This window comes from Ascaphus truei, chromosome 1 (genome assembly GCF_040206685.1).
Source record: "Ascaphus truei isolate aAscTru1 chromosome 1, aAscTru1.hap1, whole genome shotgun sequence".
In the NCBI taxonomy this organism is placed as follows: Eukaryota; Metazoa; Chordata; class Amphibia; order Anura; family Ascaphidae; genus Ascaphus; species Ascaphus truei.
This window is the reverse complement of record NC_134483.1, coordinates 112,970,768-112,987,835: the sequence shown is the minus strand read 5'-3', so window position 1 is coordinate 112,987,835 and position 17,068 is coordinate 112,970,768. Positions and strand designations below refer to the sequence as shown.

Genomic DNA, 17,068 nt, shown 5'->3' with positions numbered 1-17,068 from the left:
CAATCTTTTGGTACGGTAATAAGGATGAATTGATGCACTTGCACAGTAGGCTGAGAGGTTTGCCACAGGGTTAATTTTCAAATGTAAGTTTGTTTGTTTTTATTTAAAACGTAGGCCTGAGATGTTACAAAAGCTATTTGAGCTATACAAATAAATCGTAAAATAAAAACCTTTGAGATGTCTGTTTTCTGAGTCAGAAGACATTCATCTTTGAATTGTTACAACACTGGAAGGTTTAATGTAGCTGAAATTCATTGCTGATCATTTGCCAGCCTGATTCCTCTGAAACCCCACAAATTGTCATTTTCTTTACTGTTGCTATCTAATAATATAAGAGCCAGAGGGTTTGAAGCAGCCAGAGGAGTTTTGCAATGAATCCCAATGCACTTCTGCTTTTCAGTATCATAAGTGACATCACAAATCTAAGATGACCACTTCCTGATTCTTGAGCAGTAAATCTCGATTGGTCGAAACAACATTTTGCTTTCCTGCACCGGTGTACAGCGGGGCCGTCGCAAAAAAACGCTGCTACTGCAGAACGTCTTTAAACCGCTGTCAATCACCGTTCTGCCTCCAATTATTAAGCACTGTAACAGTACTTTATAAGGCCTTTTGGGATATGACTTGGTGAAGCAGAAGACCTTCATACATCACCCCCAATGTCCCACTTGTCCCAGCTGAGTAGTTGAGTTTGGGCTTCAAGCCTTTAAAATAGATCTCTCTAGAATTGTAAGTTGTATTTTAAAAAGTATAGCTCAACTTATGATGTTAAAAAAAATAGAAAAATGTTGAGCCGGTGTTTATAATGTTGATCGACAAAGTACTATTTATTGGGTATTTAGCAATTACTTCGAAACTCATAGTTGTATGTAAAACAAGGTTTAAAGTATAAGGCAATTTAATGTCATACTAAACACTACAGAGTTTGAGCTGGCTTAAATAATTATTTTGGTTATATTGGGTATGGCCAGACATATCCTTGAAAACAGGCACATCATATCCTTGTAGATATACAGAAAAGAATCACCGCTCAAACCCAATACTGTATCTAGTAAGCGCTATAGCACCATACAGGGGTGCATATAGGAGAAAAGATTCTTGAATACAAGGTCTGATCGAAGAAGATCAGGATAGATCCCAAATTATTGCACTCAGCTTAATAAAATATTTTATTCAATAACCTATAGTAGGTGTAATACACACATTTCTTTCTAGGCTACAATAGGACTAGTAGGGAGAATGGTCACAGTTACACCCTCAGGGGATTATATAACCAAAAATAATAACATTTTATTTAACATATATACATAGTGAATGTATAGAACCCCGGTGGTGAGGGACCGGACATCTTTATACAGGGTTGGAAAGATGATCAGCTATGATGCCCTGCTAAATCACACAATATCTTAGTATGTATAGATACTTGGTTATAAGATTACAATCGAGTATTACTTGATAGTGTAGTATCCGTGTTGATAGCAATAGATGTTGCAGAATACCTAATGAGAAGACTCGCGATCACAGATTAAAGGATCAGTGCTAACTCATAATATCTTGCCCATATATTACAATAGAGCTGTGGAGTAGGGTATCTTTTAATAGACAATCAATGTGGCTAACAACAAAGTAGAATACATAACAGCCTTGTTACCAGTATTGTGCCTGATGTATAATTATGGTATCTGCTAGTGTTTTAAAGCATTGCCAGTTGCTTTTCTATGTTAGTGAGATAGTATCACTCCTAATTATGAAGATCCATCCACTGATGCATTAGTGTCGATTTCTTGATGCCAATGGGATTTGTCACAACCTTATTCATAAGCCTTAGTGTTGTCCCATATTCACAACACTGTGTCACAGTACAATGTCTATACATATATACCAGTATAATCTGCACTTTAAATGATTAGTGCAGTACTCGGGGATACAATCTCCATCATATCCTTGAAAAGATTTGTCCTTGTTTTTAAGTCTGTTGCATTTCCATTGAAAATACTAAAACCTATAGTGTGAATGGTGACATTCAGTACAAAGTATCTCTGATGTTTGTGCTTCTTTTCTATATGTAGATATTTACATTGTGGCAAATGAAGAAGAGAAACAGCTTGCGTTAAAACTGCACCGACTCGGGAGGACTTCCTTTCGTAACCTTAAAAACAAACGTGACTATCACAAGAACAGAACCCAAATGTCATGGCTTTACTTATCCCGACTGGCTGCTATGAAAGAATTTGCATATATGAAGGTAAAAGAAGTGTGTCTGTGTGTCATTATTTCTGTATTCATACAGGCACGAAGCATAGTAAAGATTTATTCCACAATTTTACAGTTTTGTACTTGCCGAGCCATGTTTTCCCTTTATTCAAGTTTATGCATTATAATCCAAATATCTTTCTCCCTGGTCAATTAAAGGTTTTATATTTGTAAGATCTGTTTAAAAACCAACTTTACACCAAAAAGCTTAACTGCAACAAGCGCAATAATTATCCCGGGATATAAATTCCTTTGAACTTTTATTAAAGTCTCATATGAGTAAGGAATGTAGCTACAACTCCTACAATACAGTGATCAGGACATCTTGTTTTAAGAAACATGTTTAATAGCTCTATATTATTATTATTATTATTATTATTTTTTAAGGGGTAGTCCAACAGAGCGGGTCAAAAAAATGTAGACAACTTATCAGTGTAACTGACGTCTGTGGGGAAATAAAATCACTATTAAAGTGACTGACTGACTGTTTTACGTATTTGACGTCTTGTGAAAAATGTATATTCTTTTGCATTTCTCCAGGAGAACTATGAGCTAGTAAAGGTATTTTGTCTAATTTTGGGAATGTGACAAAAACCGAGGCCAGGGCACTTCATGTGGGAAAATAAATGTTTGAATTCATACTCTTCTCGTTGACTTTTAAGGCTTCAGTGTGTATACAGTGACACAAACACTTGTAGGCTGGTTAAAGTCTGGAAGCAAAATACTGTAACCTCATCAACTGGAAGTAAAGTATTAGTAAAATATTATCTTCAGATTTGAAGTGCCTTTGATTGTTCTCTTGGTGATTAATGAACAATCAATATGTATTTGTTGTAAAGGTGACATGTTTGTCTATTATCCTCTACTTATTAAGTAACATCTATTTTTTCCATGTTCCTTTATTGGTGTTATTGCACATTACATTTTTATTTCAGTTCATTGCACTTGAAAGCTGTAATTACTTTCAAGTGCTGTGTTGACATTCTTGGCATTAATTGATGCATCATTTCTGCATAAGATAAAGGTTCATCTCCACATTATGTTAATACACTTTCCACTGCAGCCTCTCTCCTAATACACCCTTGATTTGCCCTGAGAGAAGAGCCCCCCAGGATCTGCTCCCCTTCTGTACATGACAAGCCGACCAGCGTGCAAAGGGTGGAAGGCTCGGCAAAGACTCACACAGTGCTGGCAATCACCAGCCCGCTAGCTGGCATTGTTCTTGCTCTGTGTCTGTTTCAGCTGCATTTCTGCTCAGTTTCTCCTCATTCACTCTAAGCTTCTCTCTCTTAATATACCCTGGGCCTTCCTAAGGCCTTGGCCATGTTTGGCGCTTGCTGGTGGAAGCGTGCTGACGCGCGCTCCCGCTCAGCACTGAGCCCCTACAGCCGCAATTAGAGCGCCTTTAGTAGGGGCTCACCTGCGCTTCCGCGCGCTTGCGGAAGCACAGGTCTTAGGGGAATTTAAAATTCCCCCGCTTGCCGGCGAGACAGGCCGGTCACGTGAGCGGTTCGCCCAATGAGGGCGAACCAGCTCCGTGACGTCACTGGCCCCCCCCCCGGCCAGTGACGCGCCCGCCCCCTGACGGTCTGTCCCCCTTCTGCCCCGATCCATGTCTCCTGTGTGTGTGTATGCATGTGTGCGTGTGTGTGTATGTGTGTGTATTTATTGTGTGTATGCATGTGCGCGCGCGTGTGCGTGTGTGCGTGTGTGCGTGTGCGTGCGTGAATATATTTATCAAAGTTGCACAATGTTAATAAATAATTTATTCTCACGTCTTTTTTTTTTATTTTTAAAATATTATATAATATACACACACACACACATACATACACACACACAGGTTCCCCAGTGGCACACAAACACACAGACCACTTCAAAGTGACACACACACACTGACAGCTACCAAGTGACACACACAGTGATACCCGCCTCCCAAGCGCTTGCTGTCTCCTCTGTCAGGACAGCAAAAAGCTCCTGGTAGAGCGAGCGGCGGCAGCAAGCGAGAGCGAGCAGCAGCACCTAAGCGCTTACTATGTCCCAGGCCTAAGGTGGCAGTCAAAGACTGCAAGCCATTTGCTGCCATTTACTTCAGTCTGCTTTTTGCACTAGCAAGTGTTTGACTCTGGAACTTTAAATAGTCTCTCCTGGTGTATCTCACATTTGCACCCTTACTGGTCTCTTCTCTACTTTGTTTATTTACTGTATCCTTGCTCCTCCCATCCCACTATTTTATTTTTATGAAAAAGTCTTGCTTTTCCTTATCCCCCAACCTTTTGCAGTGTTACATACATTGCAGCCGCAAATTGTATTCTTTCATCTGCCATCCCTACCAAAAACTCCTCTCCTACTACCTCTATTGTTGTTGTTGTGTGGTGACATATCCCCAAACTCTTGACCAATTCATATACTCCTCCTATCCCGTCACCATGTCTGTTCCAGAAGTTCCTCTGCACCTTGCACTGCCAACCCCCCTCTAATCTTATCCACATCCCCTACCTCCATTTAATTCATTTTTGACTGCTCTGGGTGCAACAAACTGTTTTACTACATTTTTCTTTCCAACTCTAAACCTCGTCATCACTGAGATATGACTAATGCCCACTGATACTACCCACACTACTCAACTGACCTGTGCTGGCCTCTCCTTCAGGCATAACCCAGATCTGTGAGTAAGCATTAGAGACAAGCTCTATATCTGTGCTCAAGGAATTACTTCAAGAATTTGTAATAGACACTGCATATCATAATGTCCAATCCACATGAAAACAGGTATTCAACAACTGAGGGCTTGCTTGATAGTTAAATAATGCTCCATTTAGAGGGAGGAGAAACACATGACATAATACTCCTGGATTGATCCCATAGTGCAAAATAAATGTACCATGGAACCCCAACGAGAAATCAATTGATCAGTCACTCCCCTGGGGCTAGACTAAACATCCATAGAGTACTGAAAGATAAGAAATAAAGTACTTACACTTGCAAATGTGCCCATAAGAGTCCTGTAATCCGCGTGCAGCTGCAGCATGAGTTTGTAGGTAATTCTTACAGCGCCATGTATGCTGTGATGCTTCTTCTTCAATAAACCTTGCATCTTTTAATTGTTGATCCAGCCTCCGTCAGTTTTTATTTTTAGATCCACTCTACAGCAGTGCACTGACTGCACACCCATTCTATGGACACAGCACTAATAACCCAGATCTGCTGGCAAACATTGTGGGGAAGTCAACATCCTTCTCTCTCTTCGTTGCAATTTTCCAGTCATACCTAACCTTCCTTCTCATTCTTTTTCTTTGAAGCACACACAATTTGTTTCTTCCCTGTCTCTCCCCGTTGCTGTTCAATATGTTCCACCTGAGCCTACCTCAGAGTACTTGGATAACTTTGTCTGGCTCCCTATCTTTCTTCTGACTCCCTCTCTTTCATTCTTGGAGACTTTAACATTCCTATCGACAATCCTAACCCTCCAGCTGTTTCTAAACATCTCTCCTAACCTTTTCCTTTGGTCTCACCCAGTGGACTATCTTTCCTACCCAACTCATTGTGATGGTCACTCCTGTGTCTTCTCTAACTTCAACACATCGTATTACATATCTGGTCACTGCCTCCTTTCTTTCTTCCTCCCTCTTCCATCTGCCACCCTTTGTAAGGGTTCCAGTCCAGGGTTTGCCTGGAACTCACCCTTACATGGCTGTAGAGGTTCCTGGCAAACCTCTCCCTGGACTTGAGTTGCAGCTTACCTGGTTGCTGCCTGTTGTGCAGATCTGCACCTATTGACTCTCCTTGCTATTTAGGGTCAGCCTCTTACACCAGGAAAGGACTGAGCATATTCATTGTAACCTGTGCTTGTCACAAGCACATCTGCTTTGCCTGACCTGTGGCCTTTTCTGTTCCTGAGGCCTTCCCTATGCTGAAGCCGTCCCTGTTTCTTTGACTTCCCTGGTGCTGACCCCAGCCTGTGCCCCGACCATTGCTCCTGTGCCGCCTGCCTTGACCCTAGCCTGGATATCGTCTCTGCTGCTCTCTCCAACCTTGACATGGCTATGGAGCCCACAATCTGGACCGGCTTTGCGACTCCAGGCTGGTGTTTCATTATCCCGACCTCGGCCCTGCGGTCCGGCCCTGGTTTCTGGCGAGTACCTGTTACACCCTTTTACAGTCTTTTTTTTTTTTTCTCCAACTTGATCAGGGTGCTTTTGCCACAACTCTCTGCCACCATCCTATTAAACTTTTTAACTAGGACACACAGTAAAACCCATTGTCTCCAGAAGTGTTCCCACAGTCTTAACGTCCGTGGGAGTGTGATTTCTTCCTATCAGATTTTATGCACTACAGATACATTCTCTCTAAATAAAATGCCGTCCTGTAAACAAATCTATTTCTACTACCTTATATCTTTTCTCTCCTTAAATCGTCCATGCTTGTTCTCCACTTTCAACTCCATTCGCACACTGACGAGTCAAACCAGTTAAAAGAGCTTTTTTTCAGTGGGATTGTTTTGAATCTGTGTTACTCGCTGCAGATAGATTTTTGGGGCTGTGGAATACATGCCAAGTTTGTTTTCTCTTCTTTTTTTGCTAAATATTTATAGGAGGAGTCTGCTTTTATTCAATATGATGGGAAGTAGGGTAACATGCTGCAGGGATTTTCATTCCCCTGAATTAACTTCATTGCTTGGGTTGTGTCAACCATCTCACTATGTCGAATAGTGCCCAGTATGTGTGTGTGGATAGAGCTACCTATAGATATAGATGTGTGTGTGTCTGTGTGTGTGTCTGTGTGAGCAGCAAGCATTCCAATGTAGAAGGCCTGGTGCTAGTCCCATAAATAATGTAAAGAGTACGTTACCATCCAGCAGGGCAGCAGAACAGCAAAGAGAGACCGCACTCAGAGGTAAGTCAGCAAAATAATGTATTGAAACAGACACAAATCCCTGCATCATTAGATTTTTTTTTTAAATCAGATTTTTGTGTCAGTTTCAATACATTATTTTGCTGACGTACCTCTGAGTGCGGTCTCTCTTTGCTGTTCTGCTGCCCTGTTGGATGGTAACGTACAGTTTCTTAAAATATTCTTCATAAAACTGTACCAGATTGACCCGCGCTCCAGTTTTGCATGTTTATATGTGACCTTCATGGTGTATTTTTGGCCTACCACATCAAATTTAGTGGGGTTGTGATCGATTAGAAAAGCCTTAGAAAGCCAAAGAGTTTAATATGATTTCAAATTAATAGCCTGTAAACCTTCAGTCATTTATCTTAAAGAAAAATAGGCACTGCGGCTATCCAAGGCCATATCTGTGTACATTAAAAGCAGTTTTGTACTCTGCACTGTAAAACGTGTGAAACAGACAGGCTTATGGTTTTAAGGCTTGTTTAGCTTATGATTTGTCACTTATTTTGGCTTGCCTCTATGGGCATAAGCTAGGTGCTTTAATTACACTAGTAGCAGACAAGCGAGTAAGTTTAAAAACAAATTCCAACTTAAATAAACATTGCATTTGAGACAAAAATTACCAGCCTGCACTACATGACATGTCTGACTTGCATAAGAGAAACGTTGTTGGCTGTTTATATTCAACCTTAAATGTCTTTGGTTTCTTTTATTGGGTTTGAAAAATGTGTGAACCACAGGCTCATTTCATGCAGCCCAATGTAAGCAGTGGACGTCTGCGTAAACCAGGTCATGAGAATTCCCAGAATACGGCTTGTATTGCTTGTTCACTAGCCCTGTAGATTGCTGAATATTTCTCGGGGCTTGTAACCGAGCATATGCATTCTGTAAAATGTGTGACATTTTTAACATAAAAAATGTTAGAAGACTTGCAGTCCTGTTTGGATTTTACTTTCAAACATTTCCACCTTTTTCTCAAATTTACGTTTCAAATATTTGATCTGTTGCACAATAATTTCAAATGTTTGTAAGAAAACAGACTCATTGTACAATTTGAACGACCACCATTTTAGTTGTATGTATGTCTTTATTTATATACTGCCATTAATGTACATAGTGCTTCACAGCAGTAATACCATACATGTGACAAAGGGGAGAAGAGCTTCAGACATAAAAGTAACATTTAGGAAAAGGAGTCCCTGCTCCGAAGAGCTTACATTCTAATTCTGTTGGTAGGAAGAACGTACAGAGACAGTAGGAGGGCATTCTGGTAAGTGCGTCTGCAAGGAGCAAAGGTTTCTGTTTGAGGTGTTAATTATCAACCATGGAGCTACTCATATACTTCCTTAAGCAGGTGTGTTTTAAGGGGGGGTCTTAAAGGTGGATAGAGTGGGTGCTAGTCGGATATTGAGGGGAAGGGCATTCCAGATGTGTGGGGCAGTCAGTGAGAAAGGTTTAAGGCGGGAGAGGGCTTTAGATACAGATGGGGTAGAGAGAAGACATCCTTGAGCAGAACGGAAGAGCTGGGATGGTGCATAGCGCGAAAATAGAGCTGAGATGTAAGGAGGGGCAGAACAGTGTAAAGCTTTAACAGTGAGGAGGAGAATTGAGTGTGTGATATGGGATTTGATAGGAAGCCAGGAGAGTGATTTCAGCAAGTGAGGCCCTGAGACAGATTTAGGAAAGAGTACAGTGATTCTGACTGCAGCAGAATTTAGTTAAAATAAAAATGCTGAAGCTTTTGTGGAGCAATGTTTTTTACATGTTCTGTGGTATAATACTTTTGCAATAACTGTCACCACAGTCTTCATTCTTTTCACTAAGTTTATATAGATAGAGAGCTCTATCGCTCTATCTATATCACTTAAGCGATTGCTGCTATTTTATTTTTCGGTACCAAATTCTCATGTACCACCACCAGAGTAGAGAGAACCAGGGTATTCCTGCTAATGGGATAAACAAGTCAAAAGCAAAGGCTGATAAACAAGGAACATCATGAACAAGCTTTGTCCTATCATCACTGCAGGAGCTAGGCACAAATTGTCTTTGCCAGTCTTTGTTCTATGATTAAACTGTTAAAACGCCCATCAAGTAACGGTATCTTTTGGTTCTTCATTAGTATTCCTTTGGCAACGTGATCCTGTAGTAGTTATAACGTTTTATTTAAAGAAGTAGTCCGTGCTGATTTTGCTGCATGAATTCTGCACACCAAATGCTTGATTTATGTTTAGAGTTTGTAACACGGTCATATTATGATTTTGTTTTCTTTAAGAAAGCAGAGTGCTTTGCAAGTTCTAAATGTTTCATTAATTTCTCTGTTAATCCATCATTGATTTCTTGTTTGTAGGCTTTGTATGACCGAGGATTCCCGGTTCCAAAACCTTACGACTACAACAGGCATGCAGTAGTAATGGAGCTAATTAATGGGTATCCTTTGTAAGTAATAAACATCTTTATTTTGTTACTAAAAAAAAAACATACAGTATAAGACAATTAAATTGCTAATATAGGAACCAATTTAGAACAATTTTATTGGCTGTTTGGTGTTTACATTTTTCCGTGAGGCGCTAGTTCATTTGTGTGTGGTTTTAATATTTTTTCTTTTTTTGTGTTCTGTGGTATTATTTCTATTTATTTTCACGTGAATACTTCTTGTTTTACTGCTCTCCATTTGGAGTGATGCTGAGGCCCTATTTACTCAGCAGTGCTATTCCATAACATGCTCTCCTGTGCCAGCAGACACCACCTATCTCATTCAAATAAATGGTCATAAGGTGTCTCTTTGCCCAGTACAACTTAGTAAATATGATCCAACATTTTTGTTTTTCATGGAAAGTACATAAGCAATCATCCTGTTTCTTTCTGTTGATTATTATAAGGGCCTTTCTGGTTCTATTTGTGTGGGGAAGATAAACTATATGTAAATTAATGTGAGACGTCATTGGTAGTGTTAAGGATTGTTTAGTGTGTGTGTGTGTGTGTGTGTGTGTGTGTTCGTGTGTGTGTTCGTGTGTGTGTTCGTGTGTGTGTGTTCGTTCTATATTTGCAGACAGCAGATTTCCTTAAAAAAATGCTCCACCACTTTAAAATGAACTGACTGCAGTATTTAATGATAAAGAATGTACTGTATTTGTAATCATCCAACCACCAAAGTTAATTTTTCTTAGAGAAACCACTGAAATTGCCCCAACTTATACCAATTCCTATTTTCCCCTAAAAGTCCAGCACCTCACCCAGCCTTGACATGTGAGCATGCTGATTGCAGCTTGCTGAATTTCCTGCTGCGTACCCGTCACGTGCCGCATTCGGTCCGCTCCAGATGGTACCTCTTCTTTGGTGCGAACAACACTGTACCACTCCCATATGTTCCAGACCAGCCCCTCCTGCCTACCACGTTCACATTCTCTGAGCGATATGCCCCTGCTATGGGGGTGCAGGTCAGCGAATATGAAGCAAAGCAGGGAAATAGTGTGGTAGGAAGGAGAAGCTGGTTTGGAACATATTGGACGGAATACCAAATGGAAAAATAGTGATCTGCATGATCAGTCGTGTGGCTGAATTTCATGCTCTAAGTTATGCAGATGTTAATCAGGAAAGTCTGTTCCAAGTTTGTAGTGGCAGTTGGAGGATCTTTGCTATGTCCTTGGGGGTCAATAGATATATTTATTTTATTCAAAGTTTGGGCCTTTTAGCTTTTTTCAGTATTTAGTGATACTAATGATAGATTTAAATGGCAAAAAAAATGTATTTGCAGGAATAGGAGCTATGAATATGACCTACTACTATCTTAGGATGCCTTTTAAATTTTTTGGTTGTAATTGTCTATATTTTACACCATTAGGTGCCAGATTCGTCATATTGAAGATCCAGCGTCCATGTACAATGAATTAATGGAACTTATTGTCAAACTTGCCAATCATGGTTTGATCCATGGTGACTTCAATGAGTTTAATCTAATGCTCGATGAAGAGGAACGCATCACAATGATTGATTTCCCGCAAATGGTGTCCACCTCTCATCCAAATGCTGAATGGTCTGTATTAATCTTGGTCACTTTCAGCATTAAGCAATGCATTTAAAACTACCATGTGTTCATCTATTATTTACGATCTTTCATGGTGAGATATAGGTTTTCAACGCCCCAGTTTAACTTCAGCATAAAGTAGAAATAATGGAGGAGCTATGTCCTTGACTTGATTAATAAGTAACGCAAGCCAGAAGTACCACAGTAATTTACTGCTGCATTATTCCCACATACATTGAGGCTCTGTGTTTTACATACCGTCTAAATAGCTTCATTTTTCTTGTCTGTCAGAAAAATGAATAAACTTGACAGTTCCAAAAAGAAGTGATGTGATTTACAGTATGATCTGATTTTCAATGTAATGGAATTATACAAAAAATATGTGTTAACATAACTGTTTTTACATTTACATTGTTTCAGGGGCAACAACATTTGAACTGCTAACAAATAAATGCTCCTACAGTGTTTCTTTATTTTATCTAAACCATCTTTTCCTGTTCCCCATGGCAATGGACACCGTAGGGTTAAGTTCATCCTTAGCTTGTGTAGGACAGGAAATTGAATTCTGCAGGTAGTACCATAAAAGGCCCATCCACCTACCTGCAGGTAGTATTTTTCCTGTCCTACAGCTAGGAGTAAGTAGTGTTTGTTATTTTGTAAAAGACTCGCCAGACTGCAGCTAGTGCAGTTAATCCAGACGGTTGTCGCCTCTCTCTTCCTGCAGCTCCGACGTATAAGCACTGTGGGGGGGGTTGGTGTTCGGAGGACTGGCAGACAAGGGATGCATCTCCGTACGCAGTGGTAACAGCTGATGCAGGGACATGCCTTTTTTTTTAATGGCCTCCCACATGGTTGAATAGCGTGCGCCCGTCTCTTTGCGCGCCCGCTCTCCCCATACGCAGGCCAAGCATGGCTGTGCAGAAATGCCTTCAGCGCTCTGAACAAACTTCCAATGACGTCAGAGAGGCGACAGAGCTACAGCCTCAGAAAAATTTTAAGCAGTCTCCTGCATGGAACGCTGTGCATCAAGGAAAACAAATCAGCTGGAAGGATTGCAGAAATCAGCATGGAGGCTGCTGCAAGTAAGGGTCGCTCCCTATAATGGGGTGAGTCCTTAGTTTTAGTGGAGACATCGAAAGAGAGTTGATTATGCAGGACTAAATGCATGGAGGGGTTTTTTTTTTTTTGGCACCATGGTTCCCCTGTGATACAGCCAGAAGAGGGAACTTCCATAATGTCCTTAGAAAAGACATTATGGAACTAGACAGTGCAGAGAAGAGTCACCGAATTAATAAAGGGGATAGACAATCTAATTTATGAGAGGCTAGCTAAATTAGATTTATTTACATTAGAAAAAGAGGGGATATGATAACTATACACATATATCCGGGGACAGTACAAGGAGCTTTTAAAAGAACTATTCATCCCAAAGGCAGTCAAAGGACTCTGGGGCATCCCTTAAGGTTGGAGGAAGGGAGATTTCACCAGCAACAAAGGAAAGGGTTCTTTACAGTAAGGGCTGTTAAAATGTGGAATGCATTACCCATGGAGACTGTGATGGCAAATATAATAGATTTATTCAAAAAAGGTTGGACATCTTTTTAGAAAGGAAAGGTATACAGGGATATACCAAATAAGTAAACATGGGAAGGATGTTGATCCAGGGACTAATCTGATTGCCAATTCTTGGAGTCAAGAAATAATTAATTTTTCCCCTTATGAGATATCATTGGATGATATTTCACTGGGGTTTTTGTTTGCCTTCCTTTGGATCAATAAGTACGGATATAGGATAAAGTATCTGTTGTCTAAATTTAGCATAGGTTGAACTTGATGGACGCATGTCTTTTTTTCGACCTCATCTACTATGTAACTATGTAACTTTTAAAGTGGCAATAGAGATTCTGCATTAAAAAAAAGAACGTTGATGTAAAAAAAAAAAAAAATTTTAATTGTGATAAACCTGCATTAGAAGCTAAAACTATGGAGATTGTCTTAAAGCAGAAGGAGCAGTAGCAATAGGGGATCCAAATGAACAGATGAATAGTTTTCTGCCATGAAAGATACAGTAACTCAGTGTTGAGTCAGCAGCACAACCAGCTACTAAACCAACGCAAAAGAGATTGATCTCAAACCAGTTTGGCTAAAGTGAGGGAGTCCTCGTCAGAAGAATCGGATTTCAATCCAGAACTGATGGAACCTCTAATAAAAGCAATGAGGGAAACATTGGAATTGGAGGATTAGAAGGTAATTGAGAGCAGATACATTATTTGGGGGAATCCAAACCAAGACCACGAGTTTTCCGATTAATCAAGTGATTAAGGATACGGTACAAGCATAATAAACTCAGCCTGATTTAAAACAAAAAAAAATAGTGATTCTCAAGAAATTCAACAAAATGTATCGTTTTGGACAAAAGGAGGTGCAATTGTAGGAGGTAACTTTGAAAATGGAGGCAGCAATATCTAGTTACAAGGAAAACCAACTTACCAGTTGATGACACAGCATGATTAAAGGATGTGATGGAAAGACTGTTGATGGCCTCAAGGTTCCACAAAGTATCCGGCCGATCCTCCTCTTACCGTGCACCCCACAACTGGAACAGTCTACCGGACCCTGTCACTTCCGCCACCAGTCTAAGTTCTTTCAAAACTAAAGCTGTCTCACATTTTAATCTGGTGTCTAATCGTTGCATATGTCTATAATATATATTATCTTTAACTGTGCATGCAATGTCTTGTATATAATGTACTGTTTAACACTTTTCACTCATTGTAACTATGTATTTGTCATTATAACTCTGTGCCCAGGACATACTTGAAAACGAGAGGTAACTCAACGTATTACTTCCTGGTAAAACATTTTATTAATAAATAGAAAGAAGGATGGCGTTCTGAAGAAATCTTATCTGGTGGCAGGGGCAGCATGCTAACCTGCAATATATCAAACACATCGGTATCGAGCTAAGCACATATGGATCTCTAATATTGAGGCAGCATTAGAGAAAGGAGTCAAGCGATCTTCAATTCTAAAAGTTTTTTCAGAGAGCAAGTGGGCATCTGACTACATTGCTGAACTTCACTGGATGCTGTGAAATTAGCAGCCAGATCAATGGCATGTTCTCTAACCACTAAAGTGTGGATGGCAGATTCGGCATCCAAGAACACTTTATGTAATTTACCTTTTGAAGGAGAATTCCTGTTTGGGTAGAAACTGGATTCAATTATATCTAAAGCAGCAAGAGGTAAAAGTATTTGTTGGCCTCAAGAAAGAAGTGCAAAGACATTTTTATTTATCAGTCAGAGAGAAGCAGGGTCATACCATCGAGGAAGATCAATTTCAAGACAAAACTTCTTGGAGAGGTGGACAAAACATGTATTATTATTTATTTTTTTTGTCCTGGCTCCAGAGTGTGGGCTGCATTCACCAGAGGGAAGTTTACATGGAGGTCAACGAGTCCAACGGACTCAAATTGAAGGAAGATAAAGTCCAAGCAGCCCTGAATTGGATTAATTAATAGTAAACAGGTGGGTACTTCAGATCCTTTCCTATGGATTCACCTAGAGTTAAAGAGCTTTCCAGGAAAAGACGTGTTCTTAAACATCAAGATGACCTTGGACAAAAGAAAAGACCAAGAGAATGAGTGTCATACTTACTGCAAGAAAAAGTAACAAGAAGGGTGCCTCAAGATCGGAGGAAAATTGGAGTTTATATCAGAATTTTTTTTGTGTGTGTTTGTGGTAAAAAGGACATCGGGAGGATTCTGAGCATTTCTAGACCTAAGATAATGGAATACCTACTTGCAAATAAGAGTTCAAAATGACCTCACTAAACACCATTATTCAGAAAGTAAAACCTTACAATTGGATGGGATCCATAGATCTCAGACACCTACTTGTACATTCCAGTGGCGAAGAAACATCAAAAGTTCTTCAGATTCTCAGTAAATCAGGAATATTACCAATATACGTCTCTTCCATTAGGCCAAACAACATCGCCGAGAACATTCATGAAAGTGTTGACAACATTAATAGCAGAATTTAGAAATATGGGCATAGACATATACCCATACTTGGGCGACCTATTGGTAAAATCCCAAAGGGAAGAGCGATTTTATTACAATACACAGAGGTAATCATTTCCTTCTGATGACGTCATGGCTGGTTTGTAAACAAAAACAAGAGCCAAGTTATTCCAATACAATCATTTAATTCCTGGGAATACAATTTAAAACAGCAGAAGGAGAAATTAGTTTGCCTCACTCAAGGACTCCAAGACATTGGGGTCCGGACGAGGAATCAGGAGGGCAAGGTTCACTTCTGCAACAGATTGTATGAAACACCTGGGGAAATTCATGTCAACGCTAAATATGGTACATGGGCAGGGCTTCATATGAGGCCTCTACAACAACATTTCTTGCAATAATCAAACAAAAATCCAAAGTGTGTGTGTGTGTCTCTCGAAGATGGTGGGAGAATGCCCAAAATCTGTTATAAGGACATACGCTACACCAAGTGCATTTGTTACTGATCACAGATGCCAGCGGCACATGTTGGGGAGCGCAGATGAGAGATCAAGTGGCACATGGTAGTTGGCCAGCAAAAGATCAGCATTTACCAGCAAATCTGCTAGAGCTCAAGGCAGTTCAAAAAGCACTAGAAGCGTTCCAAGAGCACATAAGGTGTGAAAATATACAAATAAGATCCGCCAACAGCACTTGTGGTGAAGTATATAGCCAAACGAGGAGGAAAAAGAGTGGAAGACTGAGGAAATTGCCATCAGAAATACTGCCATGGGCAGGAGTCTGTCACAAATATGACAGCCATACATATACCAGAGCCACAAAACACAGCAGCAGATTATCTCCGTAGCAACAAAATGCACCCTGGAAAATGGACTTTAGACAACCAAGTATTTTCACGAAATAGAGAGGCATTGGGGTCATCCTAAAGTAGACCTGAGGGCCACATATCACAACAAAAAGGTGGACTGTTACTGCAAGAGGCGATTTATATCCCTGTGCGATGTAGACGGATGACCTACCCTTCAAATGGCAGTTAACGGCATATCTCCTTCCTCAAATTCCTCTTATTGCAAAGATTTTGAGGAAAATAAAAACTGACCAAGCAGAGGTGATACTGATTGTGCCTTATTGGCCAAAGAGACTTGCCAATGTAATAAACATGGCAATAGACACTCCGTGGCATTTACAGAATGTACGAAGGTTGCTACATCAAGGCCCTGTGAAACACACAACGCAGAGAACGAGCTCTGGTGGCTTAGAGATTTGAGTGGAAAGTCCTAAGAGACAAAGGATGTTCATATAGGACTATACGGACTCTGTTAAAGCAAGGAAAACTTTGTCATCAACTGTCTACTACAGAATTTGGCTTTGCTTCAGGGACTTGTGTGAAGAACAGAAACACAATTTCTTCCCACCAACCTCTGACACATTGGTACAGTTTCTGCAAGAAGGATTTGACAAAGGACTCAGTCTGAGTTCATTAAAGTGCAACTATCTGCATTATCCGCACTTTTAGACCGAAAATCCAGCAGCTGAGACTCGTCATTCATTTCTTCCAAACAGTCAAAGATTAAGACCACAAATCAGGAGTAGAGTTCCGTCATGGGATCTCTCTCTGGTTCTTGATGCCCTGACAGTGCATCTTTTTAACTTGTACGTCAAATATCTTTGAAATTATTGACATGGAAGATAGCGTTCCTCATAGCCATAACATCAGCAAGGAGAGTGGGAGAGTTACAAGCTCTATCTTGCAAAGATCCGTTCCTTATCATTTATCATTCACCAGGATAAGGCAGTCATGCGACCAGTTTCAACCATGTCAGTGGGCACATAGGGCAGATATCTATGTGTGTGTGTATATATATATATAT

The 17,068-nt window shown here is 40.2% G+C and overlaps 1 protein-coding gene across 2 annotated transcripts in view; it reads left to right on the top strand.

The window, feature by feature from the left end:
* RIOK2 (RIO kinase 2) overlaps positions 1 to 17,068 on the top strand; it is a 29,170-nt gene that overhangs the window by 4,104 nt on the left and 7,998 nt on the right. For both annotated transcript variants that reach the window (XM_075593452.1, XM_075593454.1), the window contains exons 4-6: positions 2,070 to 2,245; positions 9,497 to 9,585; positions 10,991 to 11,182. In XM_075593452.1, the coding sequence (XP_075449567.1) occupies positions 2,070 to 2,245; positions 9,497 to 9,585; positions 10,991 to 11,182 (457 nt within the window). The remainder of the gene's footprint in view (positions 1 to 2,069; positions 2,246 to 9,496; positions 9,586 to 10,990; positions 11,183 to 17,068) is intronic.